This window comes from Anomaloglossus baeobatrachus, chromosome 5, assembly GCF_048569485.1.
Source record: "Anomaloglossus baeobatrachus isolate aAnoBae1 chromosome 5, aAnoBae1.hap1, whole genome shotgun sequence".
NCBI lineage: Eukaryota > Metazoa > Chordata > Amphibia > Anura > Aromobatidae > Anomaloglossus > Anomaloglossus baeobatrachus.
The window spans coordinates 332,579,492-332,606,778 of record NC_134357.1 but is presented as its reverse complement, the minus strand read 5'-3'; the positions used below and the strand labels follow the sequence as shown (position 1 = coordinate 332,606,778).

Below are 27,287 nucleotides of genomic sequence, written 5' to 3'. Positions count from 1 at the left end.
CACAATGGCTTCTCCCGTCACTATCCCAATCCATAGCCGCTCGTCATTTCCTGCTGTTGTACAATCCCTTCCTGGTGATCTGCCGGGCCGGCGGCTGCCTTTGTCTGTGAGTGTAATAATACAGTATATTGTAAAGTGGGTGACTGTGTATGAGGACGTGCTGCTATTATGCATGGTTATAATAATCCGGTACTTGTCAGCTACTGAAATCTGTTCACATGATTTTTTTATATATATATCACCAACATATTCCACCATGTAGTACAGGCTGCACATTTTCCTATAGACGCCCTATATTTATGCTCGTGGCACCTGTCACAGACCACTACATGCTGGTGCAGCTTCTGGTGTTGGTCTGTTGCCTTGGTAACCAGACTGTCCTGCCTGATGGCACAGACACTAGTGTTGTGATCTCGTTCATAATGGCTGCCAAATCCTGTGTATGACAGACCAACCAGTGCCCAACGAGCCGATGGACTTCTATGGGCTCAGTCAGGTGCCAGCAGTATGGCTAGGGGCGTACATAGAAATGCTGCAGCCCCATAGCAGAAATTTTTTTTATTCCCCCCCCTTCTCAAATAAATATATATATTCGGCTGGGTTACATGAGAGCATATCGCTCAACTTTGAAGACCTTACAAAGTAATATTCGTCCTATTGAGCGCCTAAATTCCCCTTTCATTGCACCCATCAAGTATGATGCCAACAATAGTGCCGCACGATACCCCCACAGTGAATTCCTCCACAGTACCCTCCACACGCACAGTATGATGACTCTACTGTACCCACCACAACAATGAATGGGGACCCCCAACACAGTATGATCCCCAACTGTGACCCCCACACAGCCCTCCATGCAGTATAATGGACCTACATACAGTAAACGTCACACTGTATAATTGCTTGCATACAGTATAAGGCTAGGTTCTAGGTTCACACACTGCGTTTTTTTGACGCTGCGTTTTTGTGCGTTTTTTGCGAGAAAAACCACAAAAACGCACACGCGTCAAAAAAACACGGCAAAAAACGCGCGCGTTTTTGCTGCGATTTGGTGCGTTTTTTGCTGCATTTTTGCCATTAAAGATTGTTGGGGAAAAAAAAAGGTCTGATGTAATTTCCTTCTTCAATATGTTCTTCATTCTCCAATAGTGTATGCAGGAGAGCAGACAGCAGCTGCAGAACTACAAGGCTCAGCATCCTCCATCCAGGACTGTATGCAGGAGTTTTTTGCCCCCCAAAAAAATGACGTGGGCTTCGCCATATTTTTGTATGCTAGCCAGGTACAGCAGGCAGGTACGGGCTGCCCCCAACCCCCAGCTGCCTATTTGTACCCGGCTGGGAACCAAAAATATAGGGAACCACTTTTTTTTTTTTTTTTATTTCATGAAATAATTAAAAAAAAAATGACGTGGGCTTCGCCCAATTTTTGAGTCCAGCCAGGTACAACTAGGCAGCTGGGGATTGGAATCCACAGTGCAGGGTGCAGATGCTTTCTGGGCACCCCCGCTGTGAATTGCAGTCCGCAGCCACCCCAGAAAATGGCGCTTTCATAGAAGCGCCATCTTCTGGCGCTGTATCCAACTCTTCCAGCTGCCTTGGTGACGGGTGGCTCGCTGGGTAATAATGGGGTTAGGGCTAGCTGTATATTATCAGCTGGCCCTAAGCCCGAAATTCATGTCACACCAATATTAGGCATGGCCACCATGAATTTCTAGTAAAGATAAAAAAAACACACAGAAAAATATTATTATTAGAAATAAAACACAACACAATTAGCGACTCCATCTTTACTGAAATAAAGAACCCCCCCTCCGCAGTAATCCTGGCTCAAGGGTCCCGCGCCGTCCAATCCGGATCCAATATCATCTGATCGGTTTGCTGGAAGGCAAAGCGATCAGATGATGTGTCAGGTTAAAGGACGTGAATCACATGACACATCAGCTGATTGTATAAAAGCCGTTTATACAATCAGATGATGCATCAGTGCAAAAAAAAAAAATACTTATGTGCTGATTACCGGCAGCTCCTGGAGCGGAGTCTGATCCCGTCCGATCGCTGCAGGAGCTGCCGGTAATCAGGGATGAAGTTTCCTGTCGGCATCCGCTGAGAGGTTAAGCCGGCCGGGCGCCGGCGTCACCGCGAGACTTACGATCAGCTGATGCGTCAGGTGACCGCATCAGGTGATCAGCGCCAGGTCCTGCAGATATCGGAGGTGTCCCGGCCGTCTGCAAACAGCCGGAGCGGCGGTACCGGGAGCAGGCATGGCACCGGGAGTCTGCAGACATGTGAGTATAACATATTTTTTTTCTACTGTTCACTTTTGTTTTCGTAGCTGCCTCCACCTCCTGCCCAGACATGACACCGCACGGGAGCTGACATGCACAGGACTGGAGGTGGAAGCGGTGGTGACGGTACCGGGAGGATTCACTCTTCTGTATTTACTGACAGAAGGAATCCTCTTCCTGTACATGTCACTTTACTACCCACCCCTTGCGTTTATAGCTGCGTTTTTAGTAATAAAAACGCACTAAAACGCAGCTATATTTGCAATTTGCTGTTTTCATTGTGTTTTTGAACATCTCATTGAACTCAATGGGTGGAAAATGCAGTGAAAAACGCAAAAATAATTGACATGCTGCGTTTTTGTGAGCACCACAAAAACGCAGCTAAAAAAAAAAAGCTGTGTGCAGACAGCAAAAATGAAAACTCATAGGCTGGGGAAGCAAAGTCATGCAGTTTTCTGAGCAAAAACGCACCAGAAAAACGCGCAAAAACGCCGCGAAAAACGCACTGTGTGAACTTACCCTAATGGCCCTCAAAGAGCACTTCCTAAAGTATAGGCTCCTTCATAGTCCTCCAAATTTTATAATGACCTCCACAAAGCCCTTCAAACATTATAATGGCCCCCACATAGCCTTCCTTTTAGTATAATGGACCCCACATAGTCCTCCATATAGTATAATGCACCCCATAGTCTTCCATATAGTAAAAAGGACACTCGATAGTCCTTTGTATCGTATAATGCAACCCCATAGTCCTCCATTTACTGTAATGTAGCCCCATAGTCCTCCATATAGTATAATTCATTATAATGCCCCCCCATAGTCCTCCATGTATTATAATGCCCCCCATAGTCCTCCATGTATTATAATGCCCCCCCATAGTCCTCCATGTATTAATATGCCCCCCCCATAGTCCTCTATGTATTATAATGCCCCCCATAGTCCTCTATGTATTATAATGCCCCCCATAGTCCTCTATGTATTATAATGCCCCCCATAGTCCTCTATGTATTATAATGCCCCCCATAGTCCTCTATGTATTATAATGCCCCCCATAGTCCTCTATGTATTATAATGCACCCCATAGTCCTCTATGTATTATAATGCACCCCATAGTCCTCCATATAGTATAATGGACCCCATAGTCCTCCATATAGTATAATGCATCCACCATACCCCTTCATATATTATAGTGCATCCCATAGTCTTCCATGTATTATAATGCCTCCCATAGTCATCCATGTATTATAATGCACCCCATAGTCCTCCATATAGTATAATGCATCCCCATACCCCTTCATATATTATCGTGCACCCCATAGTCCTCCATGTATTATATTGCACACACCCATAGTCCCTCATATAATATAATGCACTCTCATAGTCCCCCATATAATATAATGCACCGCATAGTCCTCCATGTACCGTAAGGTAGCCGCCATGTAATTCCACTGAGTATAATGCACCCCCTGTACTCCTCCATATGTCATGATGATTCCCCCATACTGTTTCATACCGTTTAATGCACCCTCATAGTTCTTTTGCCACCATGTACTCACTGATTAAAAAAATAAAATAAATAATACTCACCTATCCTCCATCCCCCGCTGCTTCCATTCTCCGTGTTGTGTTCTGAAGCTCAGCATGTCTCGGCACTTTGGCGCTCAGTAGTGACTTCACCACGCCCGCTGCGATTAGATGTCAGAACTCAGACACAGTGGGGAATGATGGAGGAGGGCTCGGACTGGAGCGTTCCCTCTTTCATTGTTGCTTTCAACTATACTGGCACCTGTGATGCTGATAAAATTGAAAGAGCAATGATGAGTGGGGGGAGTCAGCCAGCGCTGGTTCTGGCAGCGGGCTCCCCTGAATCACGTGACTCACAGTGGCTGTGTGGACTGCCGCCATTGACAGTAGGCCACCGAGTATGACTGCCCATTATATTGACCATAACCCAAGACAAAACAGTCATGGGAGTTGTTCAATGGACTTCTAATGGGCTCAGTCAGGTGTCAGCAGTATGGCTGCTCGGTATATAAGTCCCCTGCCACCGGTATTTTATTTACCCTCCGGCGTTTTCGTGCTTTTCTGGTGTTGCTCTATTCCCATAACTTCTGACTGCCCAAAGTTATGTCACAAGCTCTCAATACAAGTGTATGAGAGCCAGAACGAGGCTGTCATAGAGATGTATTGATTTTTGAGCTGCGACACTAGTGCTCCCGGAAACACTAGAGCTGCTAGCAAGTCACAAGTCGCCGAGACCGACAGGAGTGGCGGTGATAGATGGTGAAAACGCCAGAGGGGAGTATCAGACAGGGGCCAGGGGGCTTAGATTTAAAGCACCACTCCAGTGGTGCAATAAAAAAAAATGCTGGAGTGGTGCTTCAAAGTGAATCTGGCAGCTAATACGTACTGCCCTATCCGCAGCAGTATATACTGTGTTTCCCCAAAATAAGGCAAGGTCTTATATGATTTTTTGCTTTGAAAGATGCACTAGGGTTTATTTTCAGGGGATGCCTTATATTTCTCCATAAGCAATAATCCAAACTTATTCTTGAACAAAAAAGAAAAAATCAACATTTGTTCAAAAAATATAATCATGTGATAACATTCTAGAGCATCAACATTTTGTGTTAATCCTATTACTGGTACAGATGCACATTTTCTTATCTGAACTGTTATTCCTATGGTGGTGGCTACAGACCATAAATACAAAGGTTTAAATTATCTGCTTAAATGTATTATTCTCTATGTACTGCTATGTTACCCCCTAAAAGAATTGAACTTATCAAACCCCAAACAATTAGAGTTGGAAAGAAAATGGGCTCTCACATACAAATCTGCGTCGCTGTCAGGTTCCTATGTGTTCTACAGCAGTTGGCTCCCCCTGGTGCCTGGAAGCCGTATCACTCACCTGGAGAGATACTGGTACCCAATCTGTTTGTGAGAGCTGCTCTGCAAAGCAGCTGGAATGGTAAGGTACCTGATAGCGACGTAGATCTCGGTGTGAGAGTCCATTCACCATTGGCACTTGCCAACTGTAATTGTTTGGGGTCTGGTGAGTGCAATTTTTTTTTTTTTTTTTTTGGGGGGGTGCGACTGCTCTCTTTTGGGGATGGAAGGAAAAAACTTTTCAGCTCACCCGTATATATGCGTCCCAGGTTCCAGCTGGATGCTCTCAGTCCACCAGACAGGCAGGTCCGTGATACAAGGTAAGTAAGAAGAGAAGGGTGGGACTCAGCATCGCTTCCAGAAAATAAAATTCAGAAACTTTATTTTATCATCTAAAAGGTTATAGTACAAAAAATTCCAAGAGATACGTCATTTGGCTTGACGCGTTTCGGACAAAAACAGATAAAAACAGTCCTTAATCATAAGCCATGATTAAGGACTGTTTTTATCTGTTTTTGTCCGAAACGAGTCAAGCCAAATGATGTATCTCTTGGAATTTTTTGTACTATAACCTTTTAGATGATAAAATAAAGTTTCTGAATTTTATTTTGTGGAATCGGTGCGGAGTCCCACCCTTCTCTTCTTACTTCTCTTTTGGGGATGTCTGCTTTAATTGATAAATAGTCCTGTTGTATTCTTTAACTGTTTTAGCTGCTTGGACACTTCTTTATGGAACCACAACTGGGGCTTTTTTTTTTTGTTTAAGGTTTAAATTTTGAGCATGCTCCGAGAAATCCTTTCTAGGGCTTTTTTTTAGGGTAGGTCTTATTTTTGGAGAAACACTGGCTGTATGATTGCAGTCATGTATCTTTGACTCTGAAACAGCTGTATTTCACAGAGAAATATAATTTAAAAATCAACGGGGACCATACCACAAGGGATACAAGTCATACAGGCAGGTACCTGGTGGCTTCTCCCCACCCGCTACCCTGGAGTGACAGGTCTCCCGCTGTGCGTGAATCAGGAGATACATGTCAGTCATTGGTAGTGGGAAGGGGGAAACCACCATGGACCGGCTTGTCTGATTAATGTCCAGTGCGGCTTGATCTTCGGCATCTTTTAAAGTATGTTCTTCTGTGAAACACCGCAGCATTTCAGAGTCAAAGACAAATGAGCGAAATAATACAGCCAATGTCTGATACGTACTACCGATCCATAGGCTGTATCTGTCAGCTGTCAGGTTCCCTTTAACCGTCTGTTTAGCTGTCTGTTAACCCCAAAATGCCAACTAAACCACTTATGCAGACTTAGGGCATTTAGTTCCTATAAAAAAAAATATATATATCATACCTGTAGTGTAGATATTAGTAATTGTGTTGCCAGGAATGAAAAAAATATAATATATGTATATGTTTTATGCAAATACAATTTGCATATTTATCACTTTGTTGTACGTTGAGAGACAAAACATAAGCGAGCCTTCCTGAGCTCGATCAGGAGTTCCATACCTCTATAGTGATACTGCAGTGTCAGTGTGCACGCTTATCACGGTCTACAGATTGACTGATGTGTACATTGACACTGCAGTATCACTACAGAGGTATGGAACTGCCGATTGAGTGCAGCACAGTACCAGGCAGTGGACACAGAGTGGAACAGCTATGAGAAGTGACACTGCAGCTGCCCACTTACACAGCGTGCACTGTCGTTGCCGGCTCCTGTCTGTGGCTGCCGTTTAGTGCTGTACTGCCCAGCATGGCTGGAAAATTCAGAGACTGATGGAGTTCAGTCAATCAAGATATGACTGTAGATTAGAGTTTTTGGGTGAAACTTTTAAAGAAGTAAGCCTAAGTCACACGGCATGAAAATCGGTGCGAGTGGAGTGCGATAAAAAATTTCATTCCACTCGGACTAATATTAGCCTATGTGGCACCCATGAGTGATTATTTTCTCAGCCCTAATCGGACTGAGAAAACAATCGTAGCATGCTGCGGGTGCAATGCGATCCTGGTTTCTCTCGCACCCATTCAAGTCTATGGGGTGAGAGAAAAATCGCCCTGCACTCGCAGTACACCGGTGTACCGCGAGTGCAGGGTGAGAATGGCAATAGCCGGCTACGGAGGAGAGAGTGAGATAAATTCCTCACTCCCCTCCGCAGCACTGGCCCGCCCCCCCGCAGCTGAGGTCCGCTCGCACGATCGGACCTCAGTTGCAGGGACACTCGCATGACACTCGGCTCTGCTGTACTGCAAGCATGAGCCGAGTGTCATGTGAGGATTGCAGTATCCCTGTGTGGCCCCAGCCTTATTCCCACTACTTCTCCTGAGAACATGACTCTTGAAGGCCCATTCAGAATGGAGTACTGGCAGTACATGCGTGCCACCTTTCTATTCATTTATTTATGGTACTAATTGATATAGTAGATAGCGCTGTGGAATATATAAGCAATAAATATAAAGGGTCAGCCATTTGTACACAATTTCTAACCACCATGTCCAGCAGATCATATTTCATTAATTGGGTATTCACTAGTGATGAGCGAGCACTACCATGCTTGGGTGTTTGGTACTCGTAACGAGTAGTTGGATACTCAGATTGGCACGACTAGAGTACCCGACTATAATGGAAGTCAATGAGGAACTTGAGGATTTTTCTGGAGGATTTCCCAGAAAAATGCTTGTGTTCCCCATTGACTTTCATTATACCTGGGGACAAGAGTTGAACCCGTCTGAGTGTTTAACTGTACGTTATGAGTACTGAGCATGGTAGTGCTCACTCATCACTAGTATTCACGCATTCCACTTTTGTAGCTTTTTTTTTTACCATGATTATCACATACTTATGGCAAAAAGAAAACCAACCTGCAATTTTTGAGCACTTTCAGAATAATCACTTGCAAAAAAAACCCAAAAATTCATCACGATCACCTAATAGATCAAGGTTCCCATCATGGCAGGTTTAGCTCAGGTGAGATTGTGCCAACCTAAACCACAGCATCCTCCTGCTCACCCTCACCTTCTAGAGATCATTCCATTTAGTAACACTGTTCATTAATCAGCAGTCATAGGAAGAATGTGGATATGTGTAAGGTAAATCCATGTGTATAACTTATCTTCCATGCTGTTAGGTGGGCATCCAGCACAATGCCAGAACCTCTGGATCTCTCGCCACCGGACATTCCAGAGCCGACCATCCTAGAGACTTTGCTTCATTATGGACTCTTTTGTGGGGCAATTTTCCAGCTCATTTGCATTTTGGCAATTATATTCCCTGGAAGCAAGTCACAAGAAATGGTGAGTAACCTGAACTAATGTCTAAGGCCATGAGCACATATTGAGTATTTGGTGAGTTTTTTTACATCAGTATTTGTAAGCCAAAACCAGGAGTGGAACAATCAGAGGAAACGTATCATAGAAACATGTCACCACGTCTGCATTTATCACCCACTCCTTGTCTTGGCTACAAATACAGAGGTAAAATACCTATAATGATGTATTAACAAAACTCTATGTATGTACCATGTCCACAGACCAGTCTTGTTAAAGAAGCTTTCCCACGAACATGATTTAAGGAAAAAAATAACCTAGCCTACATGGGAGCCATATACACTATAAAGCATTCTATGTTTCCATACCATAAATGAGGACATCAGTCAACAGAAGATTCCTGTCCGTTTTGCTGGGAGCATTTGTCCACTATCACGTCTTAGACAGGCTATACACAGTAGATGGCTAAGAACCAAAATTTTGAGTTTGCACAACCGTCATATAAATCATCAACAGAAATTCTGCATATATTAGATATCTTTATTACATCATAAGTACATAAGTTCCTGACGAAGCGGAAGCGAAACGCGTCGAGGTGCTGGGCAGTGTGGTCTTGATCTCTGGGTCCTGGTTCCAATTTCACCTGCTGGATTATAGGTGGCTGACTGTAAAATCTGACCTCGGTGTTCCCTTCATAAATCTTATTGAAGAGGTATATATGCATATTATGTGTGTTCAGGACAAGTGATGATACTGTTCCCCCTGTGCCCTTAACTATACCGAGCCAGCCATCCTACCTCCTTTGCACTATGCACTTTATACTATTTATGGAGTGATTTGGACCAGCAAATATGTTATATGGTTGATCATGGTTATACCCAGAGCTCTCAAATGTGTAATATTTAACTCTTTCATTGATTAATTACAAGTATTGTTCCACACTGCACCAGTTTTTGTTTTAGGATGTTTTTATGGGGTAGGGAATTTTAATGTCTGTGGGTACCAGCACTTATTTTTGTACTTATGATGTAATAAAGATATCTAATATATGCAGAATTTCTGTTGATGATTTATATGACGGTTGTGCAAGCTCAAAATTTTGGTTCTTAGGTTTTGATATGGTGAGGTTGCCATGATTTATGGTGGTTTGAAATGGAGTTCTATTTCCTATTTTGGCTTTATACACAGTAGATGGCTGTCTGCCGAATGATGCTTCAGCATATTGCTTATCTGAAGGCCATCTCAGCCGGTTCTCATACACAGGAGTGCTCATTCCTCCGAGCACTTCTGTGTTCTCTATGAGAAAGCTGTCGCCACACATGTCTGGTGGCCGCTTATCTCCGGGAGACTATGTGATATGGGTAGCACAGTGGTTACAGTTGGGGTCTTGGGCTCAAATCCCACTAGGGACAACATCTATAAGGACTTTGTATGTTCTCCTTGTGTTTGAATGGGTGTTCTCTATTTTCCTCCAACACGCCAAAGACATACTGATAAAGGATATAGATTGTGGTTGAAATCGGACATCCCAATTGACATCTCCACCGATGATTGCCTGTTGCTCCCATACACATGAGACTTGCTGAAACTAAACAAGCTTGGCTGCCTTTTTGATCCTATGAAGAGTGCAGCCAGCTCTCCTGACACATTACACATATAGTGTGTATTGCTTGCACTGCACATCCCTTTTGAGCTTATGAACAGTGCAGCCATTGCTCCTAACACCTTGGGGAACCTGTATAGACTATGATTACCTGCATTGTACCTCAGTCCAGATAATGTATAGCCTATACACAGTTCCCAGGGTGTCAGAATTGCTGGCCCCTTTATTCATTGGTGATGTACAGTGCAGACAATATACACTATCTATGTACTCGTCAGGGGCCTTGGCTGCAGGGGTCCCAGGTATAAAGAACTATTGTGAAATGTCATCTGTCAGCACTCCTGTCAACCCTGTAATGCGCATAGATAAGGTATCTTGCTGGCCTTTTGATCCTATGAATGGTGCAGCCTGTGGAGCAGGAATAGCCTAAAGGCCCCGTCACACTAAGCAACATCGCTAGCAACATCGCTGCTAACGAACAACTTTTGTGACGTTGCTAGCGATGTTGCTGTGTGTGACATCCAGCAACAACCCGGCCCCTGCTGTGAGGTCGTTGGTTGTTGCTGAATGTCCTGGGCCATTTTTTAGTTGTTGCTCTCCCGCTGTGAAGCGCAGATCGCTGTGTGTGACAGCGAGACAGCAACAACTAAATGTGCAGGCAGCAGGAGCCGGCTTCTGCGGAGGCTGGTAACCACAGTAAACATCGGGTAACCAAGAAGCCCTGTCCTTGGTTACCCGATATTTACCTTTGTTACCAGCCTCCGCCGCTCTCACTGTCAGTGCCGGCTCCTGCTCTGTGCACATGTAGCTGCAGGACACATCGGGTTAATTAACCCGATGTGTGCTGTAGCTAGGAGAGCAAGGAGCCAGCGCCAAGCATTGTGCGCTGCTCCCTTGCTCTGTGCACATGTAGCTGCAGCACACATCGGGTAATTAACCCGATGTGTGCTGTAACTAGGAGAGCAGGGAGCCAGCGCTCAGTGTGCGCTGCTCCCTGCTCTCTGCACGTGTAGCTCCGTGCGCTGGTAACCAAGGTAAATATCGGGTTGGTTACCCGATATTTACCTTAGTTACCAAGCGCAGCATCTTCCACACGGCGCTGGGGGCTGGTCACTGGTTGCTGGTGAGCTCTCCAGCAACTCGTGTAGCCACGCTCCAGCGATCCCTGCCAGGTCAGGTTGCTGGTGGGATCGCTGGAGCGTCGCAGTGTGACATCTCACCAGCAACCTCCTAGCAACTTACCAGCGATCCCTATCGTTGTTCGGATCGCTGGTAAGTTGCTTAGTGTGACTGGACCTTAAGGGGTGCTTCACACACAGCGAGCTCGCTGCCGAGATCGCTGCTGAGTCACGTTTTTTGTGACGCAGCAGTGACCTCATTAGCGATCTCGCTGTGTGTGACACTGAGCAGCGATCTGGCCCCTGCTGCGAGATCGCTGCTCGTTACACACAGCCCTGGTTCGTTTTCTTCAAAGGCGCTCTCCCACTGTAACACACAGATCGCTGTGTGTGACAGCGAGAGAGCGACGAAATGAAGCGAGCAGGGAACAGGAGCCGGCATCTGGCAGCTGCGGTAAGCTGTAACCAAGATAAACATCAGGTAACCAAGGTGGTTACCCGATATTTACCTTAGTTACCAGCTTCCGCAGCTCTCATGCTGCCAGTGCCGGCTCCTGCTCCCTGCACATGTAGCTGCTGTACACATCGGGTTAATTAACCCGATGTGTACTGTAGCTAGGAGAGCAAGGAGCCAGCGCTAAGCAGTGTGCGAGGCTCCCTGCTCTCTGCGCATGTAGCTGCATTACACATCGGGTTAATTAACCCGATGTGTACTGTAGCTAGGAGAGCAAGGAGCCAGCGCTAAGCTAAGCGGTGTGCGCTGGTAACTAATGTAAACATCAGGTAACCATACCCGATGTTTACCTTAGTTACCAGTGTCCGCAGCTTCCAGACGCCGGCTCCGTGCAAGCGCAGCGTCGCTTGCACGTCGCTGCTGGCTGGGGGCTGGTCACTGGTCGCTGGTGAGATCTGCCTGTTTGACAGCTTACCAGCGACCATGTAGCGATGCAGCAGCGATCCTGACCAGGTCAGATCGCTGGTCGGATCGCTGCTGCATCGCTAAAGTGTGAAGGTACCCTAATTCAGTACTGGCTTTAGCACAGGCAATTTATACTCTATAGAGGTTGCCCAATGCAGCCAGGCGTCAGGAACCCTGGTTGTATTGTTTGCAATATCAATAGGGATGATCACTATCTATGCATTCACACCACAGCTTATTAGGAACATTATTGAAAAGAGAGAACAGTGATATATCATACATTTTCACCAATTACTATATGGTATACATCATAAATTCATTCTGAAATAGGACTATATTATATATGGGCATAAATCGTGTAATACATTTAAGGACAAGGAGAGGAGAAAAAGACGATCAAAAGCCCAATAAAAAGAGAATCAAGATTTTTCAAAAACCAAACAGTTTTTTATTTATTTTTATATTTTTCAAAATATCAACACAAGTGAATATGTGGACACAACATATGCATCATATTATAGATAGCGGACCCTGCACATTGCGATTATCATATGGCCAATACTTCAAAAGAGACTATATACATATATACCAATATCCATTAAATATTAGACATGTTAATAGTTGATATTGTCATAACCAACAACATATATATCAAAGGTATATTATCCGTAATGCTCTATCTATACATACATCCATATAGTCTCAAAAGATATATATATATATATATATATATATACCAAACAATATGCACTGTTAGCTGCTATATATCCCATAAATCGAAAGGCACTAATATACAAGTACCAAATTCAATTCTAGATCAGTCCTAGCACAAATTGTATTTTATTGCAGGCAGTCAGCAATTATCACTACATTATACATTGTTTTAGCTGCGATTGTGTATCCACCAATATGCCCTGCTGCAATCAACAGGACAATAAGAAATGGCTGAAACAACCGCTGAGCGGTATAGTATACTTTAAGACAAAAGCCCAGTAACAATGTATAAGATGAATATATAAAATAGTATGCATGTACCGGATTCAACTTGTAAGTCAGTCCCGGTGCAAGATGCAATTCTCACAAACCACCAGCAGATGTCACTACATAGTGCGTACTCACGCAACTGACATATCCTGCTATATATATAAGACAGTAATGATAACAATCGTAGCCACTAGACAATATAACATACGAGGCAGAAATCACAGCAGTCACAGCGCCAGTGCATAGGCTGGACATATAAGATGATTCTCACTGTAACACAACAGCAACGTACAAGGTAAATGTAGAATCTAATTACCGCTATAATATGAGACTCCCGACACGTGTTTCGGCTTTTCTTCCTTCGTCACGCCCCCTCTGTTGAAGTATTGGCCATATGATAATGGCAACGTGCAGGGTCCGCTATCTATAATCTGATGCATATGTTGTGTCCACATATTCACTTGCGTTGATATTTTGAAAAATATAAAAATAAAAAACTGTTTGGTTTTTGAAAAATCTTGATTCTCTTTTTATTGGGCTTTTGATCGTCTTTTTCTCCTCTCCTTGTCCTTATTAGGAACATTGTCAGACAACTGACATAGCACATAAATTAGCCATGCAAGTTCATGTGAGAAGCCGACCTTCCATGATTGTATGCTCTGATCTGGAGGATTGCATGCTCGACTGCTATTAGGGGGCCACATTATGGCCTGACAGTAATGACAGAAGGCACAGTAAAGTATGCATTGTTAAATACTCCTTATTAGAAAATGTAAAGTGAAGACCTATATCATTACATAGAAGGATCTTGTAGTTGTGAGCAAACCTCTTTTAAGGCTATGTGCGCACGTTGCGTTCTGTCCCTGCAGAAATTTCTGCAGCGATTTGAACAGCACACGTGCGCTTCAAATCGCTGCAGAAAGAGTCCGTAATGAGAAAAAAAAAAAGCCGATTCCATGCGCTCTGACTGCAGCCCCTCCCATAGACAGAGCGGGGGATGCATGCAGAGCACACGGAATAAGTGATATGTCACTTCTTAGAACGCGCGCTTCGGGCAGCAGCCAAAGCGCTGCGCTCTAATATGCCACGTGCGCACGGCTCCTGCATAATCTTCATAGATTGTGCTGGGGACGTAGGACGCATGCAGTTACGCTGCGGTGCAGATCATAGCGTAACTGCATGCAAATACGCAACGTGCGCACATAGCCTTACATTTCCAAAATGAACTGTAGTAATTATTCTGCTGGCCTGTACTGATGTTGAGTTGTATGGATTGGTGGCCGGGCATGTGCCCTTCTACATAATACAACTGTGTAGGGAGCACAGAAACAGCCAAATAATATAATAGGGCTATATATAACAGCAGTGTACATGCTTGGCTATCAACTCATCTGGATAAGAAGGGGTTAGGGTCCTCAGTTTAGCTGAGGCCAGGGGTCCCATCAGTTGGATTGTTCTGTGGCTAGGTAGTCCACTGTTCCTATACTGGTTACATTACAGAAAATAGGGTAATTTAGGGATATATCCAGCTCAAAATAATTAAGTGAACATTTAAGTCATCCAATTGATCTTGAAGAATGAAAGTCTTTATTGATATTTATTGTGTAATTCATTGAGAACAAAATGGCGCATCAGCAATCAATGGGAATCAAAATCATGAACAAGATGAGAGCTGGATTCTAATCACCTTGAAAATCAAAGTAAAAAAATAGATCCCAGATGGATCCAGTGTGAGATAGTAGTGTGTATGGCCTCCATATTGCTCTGTGCATTCCTAACAACATCTGTGCATGCATCCAATGAGACAGATATGTCCTGGGGACTCTCCTCCCAGACCCAGGTCAGGGAAGCAGTGAGCTCATGCACTATTTACACCATTTAGCAGCTTCAGATTCACTGTTATATAATGTCCCAAAGGTTTTCAATTTGATTCAGGTCTGGGGAACATAGGGGCCAACCAATGGCATCAATATATTTGTCATCCAAGATCTACCTACATAATGTGGCTATGGGGCTGGGCATTGTCCTGCACCAGGAGTAACTTAGAATTCACTGCACCATCATAAGGGCGTTCAATGGCTGAAGACTTCATCCAGGTACCTAACAGTAGTCCTTGCCAAGGATATGCCCACCCAGAGCTTCAATGATCCAATACTAAACCACTCATGATGGATGATGCTGCAGGCAGCATAACATTCACCATGGCATCTTCAGATTATTTTGTATCAGTTACATATGCTCAGTGTGAACCTGCTCTCATCTGTGAAGAGAATGGGACGCCAAAGGCAGACTTGACAATGGTGGTCCCTAGTGAATGTTATTTCAAGCTGTACAGTGGTGGGCTGTGAGCACAGATCCCACTACAGGTTTTAGGCCCTCACATCACCCTCATGGAGTCCGTTTCTGACAGTTTGGTCAAAAACATGGAGACCACTGGTTACACTGTAATTTTGTAGGGCTCTGGTTGTGTTCCTCATGTCCTTCTTCACATAAAAGAGCAGATACTGATCCTGCTGCTGGGTTGATGCCCTTCTGTTGCCATGTTCGGCTATCCTTGTGTCCGGATATCTGCTCAATACTCTTGAGACTATACTGGGAGATGCAACTAAACATTCTGGAACATATGAATGGGCTATACTGGAGGGTCTGGGCTATATGTGCAATGTGGATTGGCACCAGGTGCGGACTCAGGCTACCAATAGTGACAAGGACATTAGCAAAACTACACTTGAATCATGAAGAATACAGAGAAAGTAATTGTCTGAGGCAACCACCTGTAAAACCATTCATTTTTGGGCATTGACTCTCTTAGTGCTACTATTGTCACTTTCATTTACAGCAGAACAGGTGAAATGAATTCCCAATTGCTTTAGCTTCCTAACTAGACAGATTGATATCGCTGAGGTTTTATTGACTTGCAGTTATCATGTGATAAGCAAGTTTTCTCTTAGGACGCGCTCACATCAGCGGTATTTTGCCGCAAAACCGGATTCATCACAAATGTGGTACAGTCCTATTCATTGCCAGTGGAATTGCGGCAAGATGCGGTCACATGCGGTGGTGTATGAAGCACGCTACAGCATGTGACCTCATCTTGCCGCGATTCCATTGGCAATGAATAGGACTGTACCACATTTGTGACGGATACGGTTTTGCGGCAAAATACCGCTGATGTGAGCGCTGCCTTAAAGAGTTTGGCCACTACTTTTTTAGTGATGCCCCATCCATAGGATTGGCCATCAATATCTGATTGGTAGGGGTATGACATCTGGCACTGCTGCCGATCAGCTGTTACCAGTGTCAGAAATCAAACGTTCTCGGATTCTGCTGAAATACAGTAGCTCCATTTATTTAGTGTCTATACCCGGTTATTACAGATCCACCTCCGAATGAACATCTGGATGTACCCAACCGGAGTCGCTATAGTTTTGATGGAGCTTGTTGTGTTCCTGCAGGCTAAAGGTCCCGTCACACAAAACGAGATCGCTAATGAGATTGTTGCTGCGTCACCGTTTCTGTGACGCAGCAGCGATCTTACCAGCAATCTCGTTATGTGTGACACCTACCAGCGATCAGGCCCCTGTTGTGAGATCGCTAGTCGTTGCAGAAGGGTCCGGACCATTTTCTTCAAAGGTGATGTCTTGCTGGGCAGGACACATTGCTGTGTTTGACGCCTAACAATGACCTCCTATATAGGTCGCTCATCGTTACTGCATCGTTGGTAAGGTCTGACTGTGTGACATCTCACCAGCGACCTCCCAGTGACTTACCAGCAATCCTGACCAGGTCGCATCTTTTTTGCGATCGCTGGTAAGTCATTAAATGTGACGGGGGCTTAAGATTACTTCCGCCCGGCGGGGGTGCTGAGTGTCACACCCCCACCAATCAGTTATTGATGGCCTATTTTAAAGGGGTGGTTCACCCATTTTTTTTATTTTCTGTAGGAGTTCTACTTACCATTCTAGGCGTTTTTTCCATTGGCTTCTGTTTCCATTTCTGGCACTGAGCGGCGCTATCCTGCACGCTCAGTGCCTGTCACATGACCCCCTGGAGCTGTGGCCGCCAGTATCCTCTGACGTCCCGGCAATTCCGGGCTCTCAAACTTGTCGGGTACGTCAGAGGAGGCTGGCACCACTCAGATTGAGTGACAGGGCTGTGGGCGGTGACTACCGCACGGCACAGCCCAGCATCGAGGGGAGGAGCCGGAGGACGTCAGTGTGGAGCCGGCTAAGCGTCCTGCAGATGGTGAGGCACGGGGCGCCAGAGTGCAGTATAGGGGGGGTTCTTCAGCTGAAATCCCCCCCCTGCACGTAAGTATCTGATCACACTCTCCACCCGCCCGCTCTGCTGCGATGTCAGGAGAGCGGCCGGTGTTGGGCAGTGTGATCATCTGCTCCTCCCAGCAGCACTGCAGGACGCAGCAAGACACTGACAGGCATGTCACCGCTGTGCTCTGCCATCTATCCTGCTGCATGGGACCAACTGTCTGCACTCTGTCACCTGCACCAGAAGTCACAGAGTGGAGACAGTTAATGACAGAGCACCTCTGCCCACCCCCCCTCTTCTCTCCCCCCACTCTTCTCCCCCTCCCCTCTTCCCCCTCTTCTCTGCCCCCCTCTTATCCCCCTCTCCTCTCCCCCCTCTTTTCCCTCGCTCTCGCGCTCTTTCCCCCCTCGCTCTCTTTCCCCCCCTCGCTCTCTTTCCCCCCCTTTCTCTCTACCCCCCCTTTCTCTCTTCCCCCCCCCTTTCTCTCTTCCCCCCCCCTTTCTCTCTCCCCCCCCCTTTCTCTCTTCCCCCCCCTCGCTCTCTTCCTCCCCCCCTCGCTCTCTTCCCCCCCCTCGCTCTCTTCCCCCCCCTCGCTCTCTTCCCCCCCTCGCTCTCTTCCTCCCCCCCTCGCTCTCTTCCTCCCCCCCTCGCTCTCTTCCTCCCCCCTCGCTTTCTTTTCCTCCCCCACTCGCTTTCTTTTCCTCCCCCCCTCGCTTTCTTTTCCTCCCCCCTCGCTTTCTTTTCCTCCCCCCCTCGCTTTCTTTTCCTCCCCCCCCTCGCTTTCTTTTCCTCCCCCCCTCGCTTTCTTTTCCTCCCCCCCCTCGCTTTCTTTTCCTCCCCCCCCTCTCTCTTTTCCTCCCCCCCCTCGCTCTCTTTTCCTCCCCCCCTCGCTCTCTTTTCCTCCCCCCCCCTCGCTTTCTTTTCCTCCCCCCCTCGCTTTCTTTTCCTCCCCCCCTCGCTTTCTTTTCCTCCCCCCCCTCGCTTTCTTTTCCTCCCCCCCTCTCTCTTTTCCTCCCCCCCCTCGCTCTCTTTTCCTCCCCCCCTCGCTCTCTTTTCCTCCCCCCCCTCGCTCTCTTTTCCTCCCCCCCTCGCTCTCTTTTCCTCCCCCCTCGCTCTCTTTTCCTCCCCCCTCGCTCTCTTTTCCTCCCCCCCTCGCTCTCTTTTCCTCCCCCCCTCGCTCTCTTTTCCTCCCCCCCTCGCTCTCTTTTCCTCCCCCCCCTCGCTCTCTTTTCCCCCCCCCCTCGCTCTCTTTTCCCCCCCCCCTCGCTCTCTCTTCCTCCCCCCCCTCGCTCTCTTTTCCTCCCCCCCCTCGCTCTCTCTCTCTTTTCCCTCGCTCTCTCCTGGCATGGTCAGTACAGAAATCTCTCCATCGTGGAGGGGTGAGAGGGAGTAATAAACATGGAGTCCCTACTGTGTCTGTGTATTTATTTCTAATAAAGTATTTTTCTCTGTGTGATGTCTTTTTTTTTTTTTAAACCCTTTATTGGAGATTCTTAATGGCCAGGTCAAACTTGGCCTGACATTAAGAATCTCGGGCTTTATACCAGCTGGTAAAACATAGCTGGTATTAACCCCTTATTACCCAGCATACCACCTGCCACCAGGGCCACTGAAAGAGTTGGATACAGCGCCAGAAGATGGCACTTCTATGAAAGCGCCATTTTCTGGGGCGGCTGTGGACTGCAATTCGCAGCGGGGGGCCCAGAAAGTTTGGGCACCCTGCACTGCGGATTCCAATCCCCAGCTACCTAGTTGTACCTGGCTGGACTCAAAAATTCGGCGAAGCCCACGTCATTTTTTTTTTTTAATTATTTCATGAAATTCATGAAATAAAAAAAAAAAGGGCTTCTCTATATTTTTGGTTCCCAGCCGGGTACAATTAGGCAGCTGGGGGTTGGGGGCAGCCCGTAGCTGCCTGCTGTACCTGGCTAGCATACAAAAATATGGCGAAGCCCACGTCATTTTTTTAAAAAATTTTTCAGGCAAAAACCTTTATATATATATAAAAAAAAAAGCTTCCCTGGATTTCTATTGCCAGTGAAAGTAACACCAAGCAGCGGGGGTTAGCAGCCAGTAGCTGCTTGGGTTACCCTTGGCAATAGAAAATGCAGCGGGAGCCCACAAACAATGAGTTTTTTTTTTGTTTTTTTTTTATTTTTAATGATTTTTTTAAAAAAAAAAATCGACATGGGCTTCGCCCATCGAGCATCAGAGCATTTTACTGCTCAATTCATCCCAAGTAATCAGATGACTCCAGTGTCGGCCGATTACTTGTTCTGTGTCCCCCTGCAACTATCGCAGCGTGTACAGGCTGTGAGGTCACCTGAGTTCAGTCCAGCACTGGAGTCAGCTCATCTGAACTCAGCTGAACTCCAGCCTGCACACGCTGCGATGGATGCAGGGGGACATAGAACAAGTAAGGTCTAAGCCACACGGCGAGAAAAACAGTGCGAGTGGAGTGCGATCAAACATCGCATTCCACTCGGACCAATATTAGCCTGTGTGTCAGCACACATGAGCGATTATTTTCTCAGCCCTAATTGGACCGAGATAACAATCGCAGCATGCTACAACTGTAATGCAAGACTCTCTCTTTTACCCATTCAAGTTTATGTAGTGAGAGAAAAATCGCACTGCACTTGCGGTACATCGGTGGACTACGGAGGAGAGAGGGAGAGAAATCCCTTCCACCCCTCCTCAGTGCTGGCCTACCCCTCGAGTGGCGGACCGCCCCCCGCAGCTGAGGTCTGCTCGCACAGTCGGACCTCAGTCGCAGGGACACACACATGACACTCAGCTCTGCTGTACTGAGCGCGAGCCGAGTGTAATGCGAGGGGATCGCAGTAAACCCCGTGTGGCCCCAGCTTGATCGGCCGTCACTTGAGTCAGCTGAGCTGAACTCCTGTAAACACAGCCCGCACACGGTCACATGTGATCGGCAGCAGACAGTGACTGCTGTTAAGGCTACATTCACATGACCATTCAGTTTTTGCGGGCCACAAAACGGTCCTTTTTTTTTCACGGATGCATCCTAGTGGCATTCGTGTGACATCTGTGTGCCTTCCGTTTTTTTTGCGGACCGCAAAAAACGGAAGCAGCAAGAAAGATAAATAGATGAGTAGATATAGAGATGGATAGATAGATATAGAGATAGAGGGATGAATGAATGAATGAATAGAGGGCTGGATAGATAGATAAGAAGGACATATATAATTTCCTACCCCCTGCATATTCTAAGCTGGCACCCTTTTGTGACTTTCATGTGGCACTAAGGTGCTTAGTCTTGTATTTAGCCAAAAAAATAAATAAATAAAAAAAAATGACGACATGCGGTCCCCCTATCTTTTGTAGCCAGCTAGCGTAAAGCAAACGGCTGCAGCCTGCAAACCACAACTGGCAGCTTCACCTTGGCTGCTAATCCAAAACAGAGGGCACCCCACGCTGTTATTTTAAATTAACTAAATAATTTAAAACAAAAAACACGGGGTCCCCCGAAATTGGATCACCAGCCAAAGTAAAGCGGACAGCTGTGGTCTGGTATTCTCAGACTAGGGAGGTTCACAGTTATTGGACACTCCCCAGCCTAAAAATAGCAGGCTGCAGCCGCCCCAGAAGTAGCGCATCCATTAGATGTGCCAGTCCTGGTGCTTCGCGCCAGCTCATCCCGTTGCCCTGGTGCCGTGGCAAACGAGGTAATATATGGGATTAATACCAGATGTGTAATGTCACCTGGCATCAAGCCCTGGAGTTAGTGATGTCAGGCGTTTATCAGATACCCGACATCACCAACCCAGGCAGTAATAAAACAAAAAAAAGACAACAAACACATTTTTATTTGAAAAAACACTCCCCAACACATTCCCTCTTTCACCAATTTATTAGAAAGAAAAACAAATCCAGGTCTGGTGTAATACAAGGGGGTCCCACGATGATCCATACCATAGTCAATGTCCCAGTCAATGAAGAACAGAATGTTCCCTATTTGCTGGGAGAGCCGTGCAGTGACCTGAGCTAACATCAATAGGTCAGCCCAGGTCACTGCAGGGCATGACAAGTGCTGCTGTCAGGAGGTTAGCGAGGTATATTACCTGCGATGATCGCTGAACTCCTGACAGCAGCGCTGTCACCGAGTTCAATGACCGCCGCCTTCACAAACCAAGTATCGAGAGCGGCCCGTGACGTCACCACTAGTCACAGTCTCGGGTCGACAGCGAGAGGTGATGTGACAAGCGGCGGGCATAGAAGGCAGTGACGACCGCTGACGTCAGGAGGGCAGGACTTCATCATCGTAGGTAATGAACTTACTAACCTCCTGACGGTAGCGCTTGTCATCCCCGCGGCTGCTGACACTGCAGTGCGGGCAGCTGCTGACACTGCTGGGCAGGCAGCCGCGGGGCTGGATCGGGACACTGACTGCACGGGCACCCAACGGCAGTCACATGGAAGTGCTTCCGTGTTGCTTCCGGGAATTTTGCGGACCCATTGACTTGTGTTGAGTCACGGTTCGTTATTACGGAACAGAATAGGACATGTTCCATAATAACGGAGCGGACATACGGCATCCGATGTGGTTTTTTTTTTGTAGGATCGGATGCACATGGAAGTGCTACCGTGTACCATCCGATCCTACACAAAAGACATTGAAAAGATGGTCCTGTCCGTGGCGCCGCAAAAAAACAGGAACTGACCAGGACAAACGGAACGGTCATGTGAATGAGCCCACCTGCAGCCATTGCAGCGTGTGCGGGCTGTGAGATCAGGAGTCAGCTGACTCCAGCGCCGGCCGATAAATTCTGTGTCCCGCTGCAGAAGGGGGGTGAGAGCGGTGTTGTTTGTGTGTTGCATTGTGTGTGTTGCATTGTTTGTGGAGCGCTGTGTGTCTGTAGCGTTGTGTGTGTGTGTTGCTCGGTTTGTGTGGGTGTGTGTGTTTTGGGGGGAGGTATGTTTTGTGCAATGTGTGTGTTGTGCGGTATGTGCGTATATTTGTGTGTGCCGCGGTGTTTGGGTGTTGTGTGTGTGCGGCGTTGTCTGTGTGTGTGGGTGTCTGTGTAGGGCGGTGTTTGTGGTTCCCAGTGTGTGTGTGTGTGTGTGTGTGTGGTGTGTTGTGCAGTGCGTGTGTGGCGGTGTGTGTGTGTGTGTGTGTGTGTGTTTTGGGGGGAGGTGTGCACCCCCCCATCGTGCTCCATCCCCCATGCTGCGCTCCCCCATTGTGCTCCATCCCCCATGCTGCGCACTCCCAAACGTGCTCCATCACCCATGCTGCGCACCCCCCATCGTGCTCCATCCCCCATGCTGCGCACCCCCCATCGTGCTCCATCCCCCATGCTGCGCACCCCCATCGTGCTCCATCCCCCATGCTGCGCACCCCCCATCGTGCTCCATCCCCCATGCTGCGCACTCCCCATCGTGCTCCATCCCCCATACTGTGCACCCCCCATCGTGCTCCACAGTCACACATCAGACAGTATACACGCACACATCTGATCGCATACACTCACACCCCACTTCTGCCTGTGCCCTCCGGTGGGCTGTCCCAGCAGCTGTGCTGCACGCAGTGCTCCTCTGCCTTCTGCCGACACGCACAGATCCGATCGCATACACGCACAGATCCGATCGCATACACGCACACACCCGATCGCATACACCCGATCGCATACACGTACACACCAGATCGCATACACGCACACACACATTGACGATATCGCACATACTCGCTCACACTCACAACATCCGGAGATACCACATGCTTCCGGCCATGTGATCCTCCGGCAGGTCCTGGAAGGTCACTGCACGCACAGTATCGCCGCCGAGAAGTAAGCGATATCACTGGATGTTGTGAGTGTGTGGATGCGATCTGATGTGTGTGTGTGTGTCTGTTCTTATGTGTGTTCGTGTGTGTGTGTTCCGCCGCTGCAGGACCTTGATGCGCTCACCTGGGAGCCGGTGTACGATGGTAACCATGCTACACAATATTACCCAATGTGTACCATGGTTACCAGCGTACCCCGCCCCCCGCACGCACGGGAGCCCACACCAGCGTACGCCGGCAACCCCAGCAATGCGAGGGTATGTGTTGGCTGGGTTGCCGGCGTACGCTGGTGTGGGCTCCCGGGGGTACAGCACTCACCTGGAAGTCGGGGCTCCATGTCGGTTCGGGGAATGCGTGCGGGGGGCGGGGCCAGAGCGAGCGTGCAATGCGTGAGGGGGGCGCGGCGTGGCCGAGTTGCCAATGCGTGCAGGGGGCCGGGGCGAGAGGCCAATCTGTCTGGGGGGCGGAGCCGGGGCGAGCTGCCAATGAGACGCTTGTCGCGGTAACGACAATTTTGGAGCCAGACAGACAGAATAAGGCAATTATATATATATATATATCTATATATATATATATCTATATATATATATATCTATATATATATATCTATATATATATATATATATATATATATATATATATATATATATATATATATATATATATATATAATATCTATAGATATATATATATAGATATATATATATATACTGGCAGCCATTGCACATAGCATTCATGTCTGCTTTACATATGTTTATTAAGTTACAGACTTCCTCTAGAAGCTCAATAATTATGGGGTTCATAGATTAGGTCTACATTTGCGGTATTTGTACATCTGCCTTCGTATTATTAATATTTGGTGTTGTGTTGATTACACAGGATACTGAGACTTCAGAAGCAAAAATCACAGAAGTGGTGAAAAAACCCAAGACGGCACCGGTGACCGCGGGGAAAAAGCAAAAGAAAGAGACAAAGAAAAAGCGATGAACATCAGAAAAGACTTAACCTTCTCTTTCTAAAGTTTCCTTCATTACCTGGACTGATCAGACTGCCACACAATCTTTATTCCTATGACAACACTTCCTGTTTTTCATTTTGCTGAGTGTTATTATAGGGGCATTATGTGTATTTGTATCACTATTCCCATCAATGTATACTAAGAGGTATGTCCTGACATTATTTACACTACAGATCGCTGAGAAATTATGCCACAAGGTGCAATTCATTGGATATTTGTCTCTTGAAATCAGATTATTTTACTGTACAGATTACAGTAGAAATTGGTCTACCCCCTCCCAACTAATGTTACTTACCTAGTATGCGACTATCCCAAATCCGTGCATTTTTTTCTGTCTGCTTCTTTCAGATCACATTGCAAACCTACAGCTCACAACATGCCCTGACAACTTGCCAGAGTTATAGTTTAAAAATAATTGGACAGCACAATTTGGATAAATGAGTCAGTGTTAGGCTAGGTTCACACGCTGCGTTTTTTTGACGCTGCGTTTTTGTGCGTTTTTTGCAGCAAAAAACACACAAAAACGCACTCGCGTCAAAAAACGCACGCGTTTTGCCGCGATTTGGTGCGGTTTTTTTTGCTGCGTTTTTGCTCACTGCGTCTTTATGCGTTTTTTTATCAGTGAACAAAAAAAAAGGTCTGATGTCATTTCCTTCTTCAATGTGTTCTTCATTCTCCACTAGTGTATGCAGAAGAGCAGACAGCTGCAGAACTACAAGGCTCAGCATGCTCCATCCAGGACTGTATGCTTGAGGGAGAGTCAGGGGGGAGCAGACCTACAAGGCTCAGCATCCTCCATCCAATAGTGTATGCAGGAGAGCAGACAGCAGCTGTCGAACTACAAGGCTCAGCATCCTCCTTCCAGGACTGTATGCAGGATTCCTTTCCCCCCCCCCCCCAAACAAAAAAAATGACGTGGGCTTCGCCATATTTTTGTATGCTAGCCGGGTACAGCAGGCCGGTACGGGCTGCCCCCAACCCCCAGCTGCCTATTTGTACCCGGCTGGGAACCAAACATATAGGGAAGCCCTTTTTTTTTTTTTAATTATTTCATGAATTTCATGAAATAATTTAAAAAAAAAAAAATGACGTGAGCTTCGCCTAATTTTTGAGTCCAGCCGGGTACAACTAGGCAGCTGGGGATTGGAATCCACAGTGCAGGGTGCCCATGCTTTCTGGGCACCCCCGCTGTGAATTGCAGTCCCGCAGCCACCCCAGAAAATGGAGCTTTCATAGAGGCGCCATCTTCTGGCGCTGTATCCAACTCTTCCAGCTGCCCTGATGCCGGGTGGCTCTCTGGGTAATAATGGGGTTAGGGCTAGCTGTATAGCTGGCCCTAAGCCCGAAATTCATGGTGTCACGCCAATATTAGACATGGCCACCATGAATTTCTAGTAAAGATAAAAAAAAAACACAACACACAGAAAAATATTTTTATTAGAAATAAAACACAACACAATTATTGACCCCATCTTTATTGAAATAAAGAACCCCCCTCCGCAGTAATCCTGGGTCAAGGGTCCCGCGCCGTCCAATCCGGATCCAATATCATCTGATCGGTTTGCTGGAAGGCAAAGCGATCAGATGTGTCAGGTTCTAGGGGCTGAAGCACATCACACATCAGCTGATTGTCTAAAAGCCGTTTATACAATCAGATGATGCATCGGTGCAAAAAAAATAAAAAAAAAAATACTCACTTATGTGCTGATTACCGGCAGCTCCTGCAGCGGAGTTTGATCCCGTCCGATCGCTGCAGCTGCTGCCGGTAATCAGGAATGAAGTCTCCTGACGCATCCGCTGATAGGTGAAGCCGGCCGGCCGCTGGCGTCAGCCCGAGACTTACGATCACCTGATGCGTCAGGTGACTGCATCAGGTGATCCAACGCCAGGTCCTGCATCTATCGTACTGCCTGGGGAGACTGCACACACCCGGAGCGGCGATACCGTGAGAGGGGAGCGGGCATTGCACCGGGAGTCTGCAGACAGGTGAGTATAACTTTTTTTTTTTTTTTTCTACTGTTCACTTTTGTTTTCGCAGCCGCTTCCACCTCCCGCCCAGACATGGCGCCGCACGGCAGCATACATGCCCAGGACGGGAGGTGGAAGCGGCGGTGACGGTACCGGGAGGATTCACGCTTCTGTATATACTGACAGAAGGAATCCTCTTCCTATACACGTCACTTTACTACCCACCTCCTGCGTTTATAGCTGCGTTTTTGGTCTTAGAAACGCACCAAAACGCAGCTATTTGCATTTCTCATTGCGTCTTTCAACATCGCATTGCACTCAATGGATGAAAAGCGCAGTGAAAAACGCGGGAATAATTGACTTACTGCGTTTTTGTGGCACCACAAAAACGCAGCTGAAAAAAAACGCTGTGTGCAGACAGCAAAAATGAAAACTCATAGACTTTGCTGGGGAAGCAAAGTCATGCAGTTTTCTGAGCAAAAACGCACCCGAAAACTGCGCAAAAACGCCGCGAAAAACGCACTGTGTGAACTTACCCTTATCATGATCTTTTTTCATTCAACTGATTAGGATAATATTACCCCTGTCAAAAACAACCATGAAATACATATATCCTGTAGAAAACATAAAAGTAAAGTAAAAATGTTTATAGGTTATTTATTTAAAGGGGTATTCCCATCTCCAAGATCCTAACCTAATATATAGTAGGCGTCATAATATTAGCAAATCCTTCCAATTAGAAATGTAGTATAGTTCCCCTCATTTAGCCATGTCTCTTAACTCATCTAAAGCGCATTGCAGCTTAGGTATCCATGGTTACAACCACAAGCAAAAAACTGGCATTGTATGAGTGGACATAACCATGGATAGTGCAAAATGGATATGTGCAGGGCAATGCCCTGCACATGAGGTAAGAGACATGGCTATATCAGGAGAACTATACTACATTTCTAATTGGAAGTATTTAATATTATTATAATATTGGGATAGGATCTTGGGTATGGGAATAATCCTTTAATCTGTTTAAAAATCTATAATAATATACTGACATACATGTGCTTGGGTACACTTCTGGTCCTTATTGATCGTAACATTTCAATCCCTCCCCTTTTTTATATTGTTAAATTAGCAATTGTGAACAATAAAATATGTATTTGTTTTT

General features: G+C 46.5%; 1 protein-coding gene across 1 annotated transcript; it reads left to right on the top strand.

The window, feature by feature from the left end:
* On the top strand, positions 1 to 27,287 carry MANBAL (mannosidase beta like). The gene is made up of 3 exons (XM_075349815.1): positions 1 to 106; positions 8,302 to 8,467; positions 24,019 to 27,287. Exons 2-3 carry the CDS (start codon positions 8,318 to 8,320, stop codon positions 24,124 to 24,126), a joined length of 258 nt encoding a protein of 85 aa, XP_075205930.1. The 5' UTR covers positions 1 to 106; positions 8,302 to 8,317; the 3' UTR covers positions 24,127 to 27,287.

Excerpts from the sequence above, each read along its gene's own strand:
- MANBAL (XM_075349815.1), top strand. The coding sequence starts at position 8,318 with ATGCCAGAACCTCTGGATCTCTCGCCACCGGACATTCCAGAGCCGACC. Across the intron at positions 8,468-24,018 it reads GAAGCAAGTCACAAGAAATG|GATACTGAGACTTCAGAAGC; the intron begins GTGAGTAACCTG and ends TTGATTACACAG.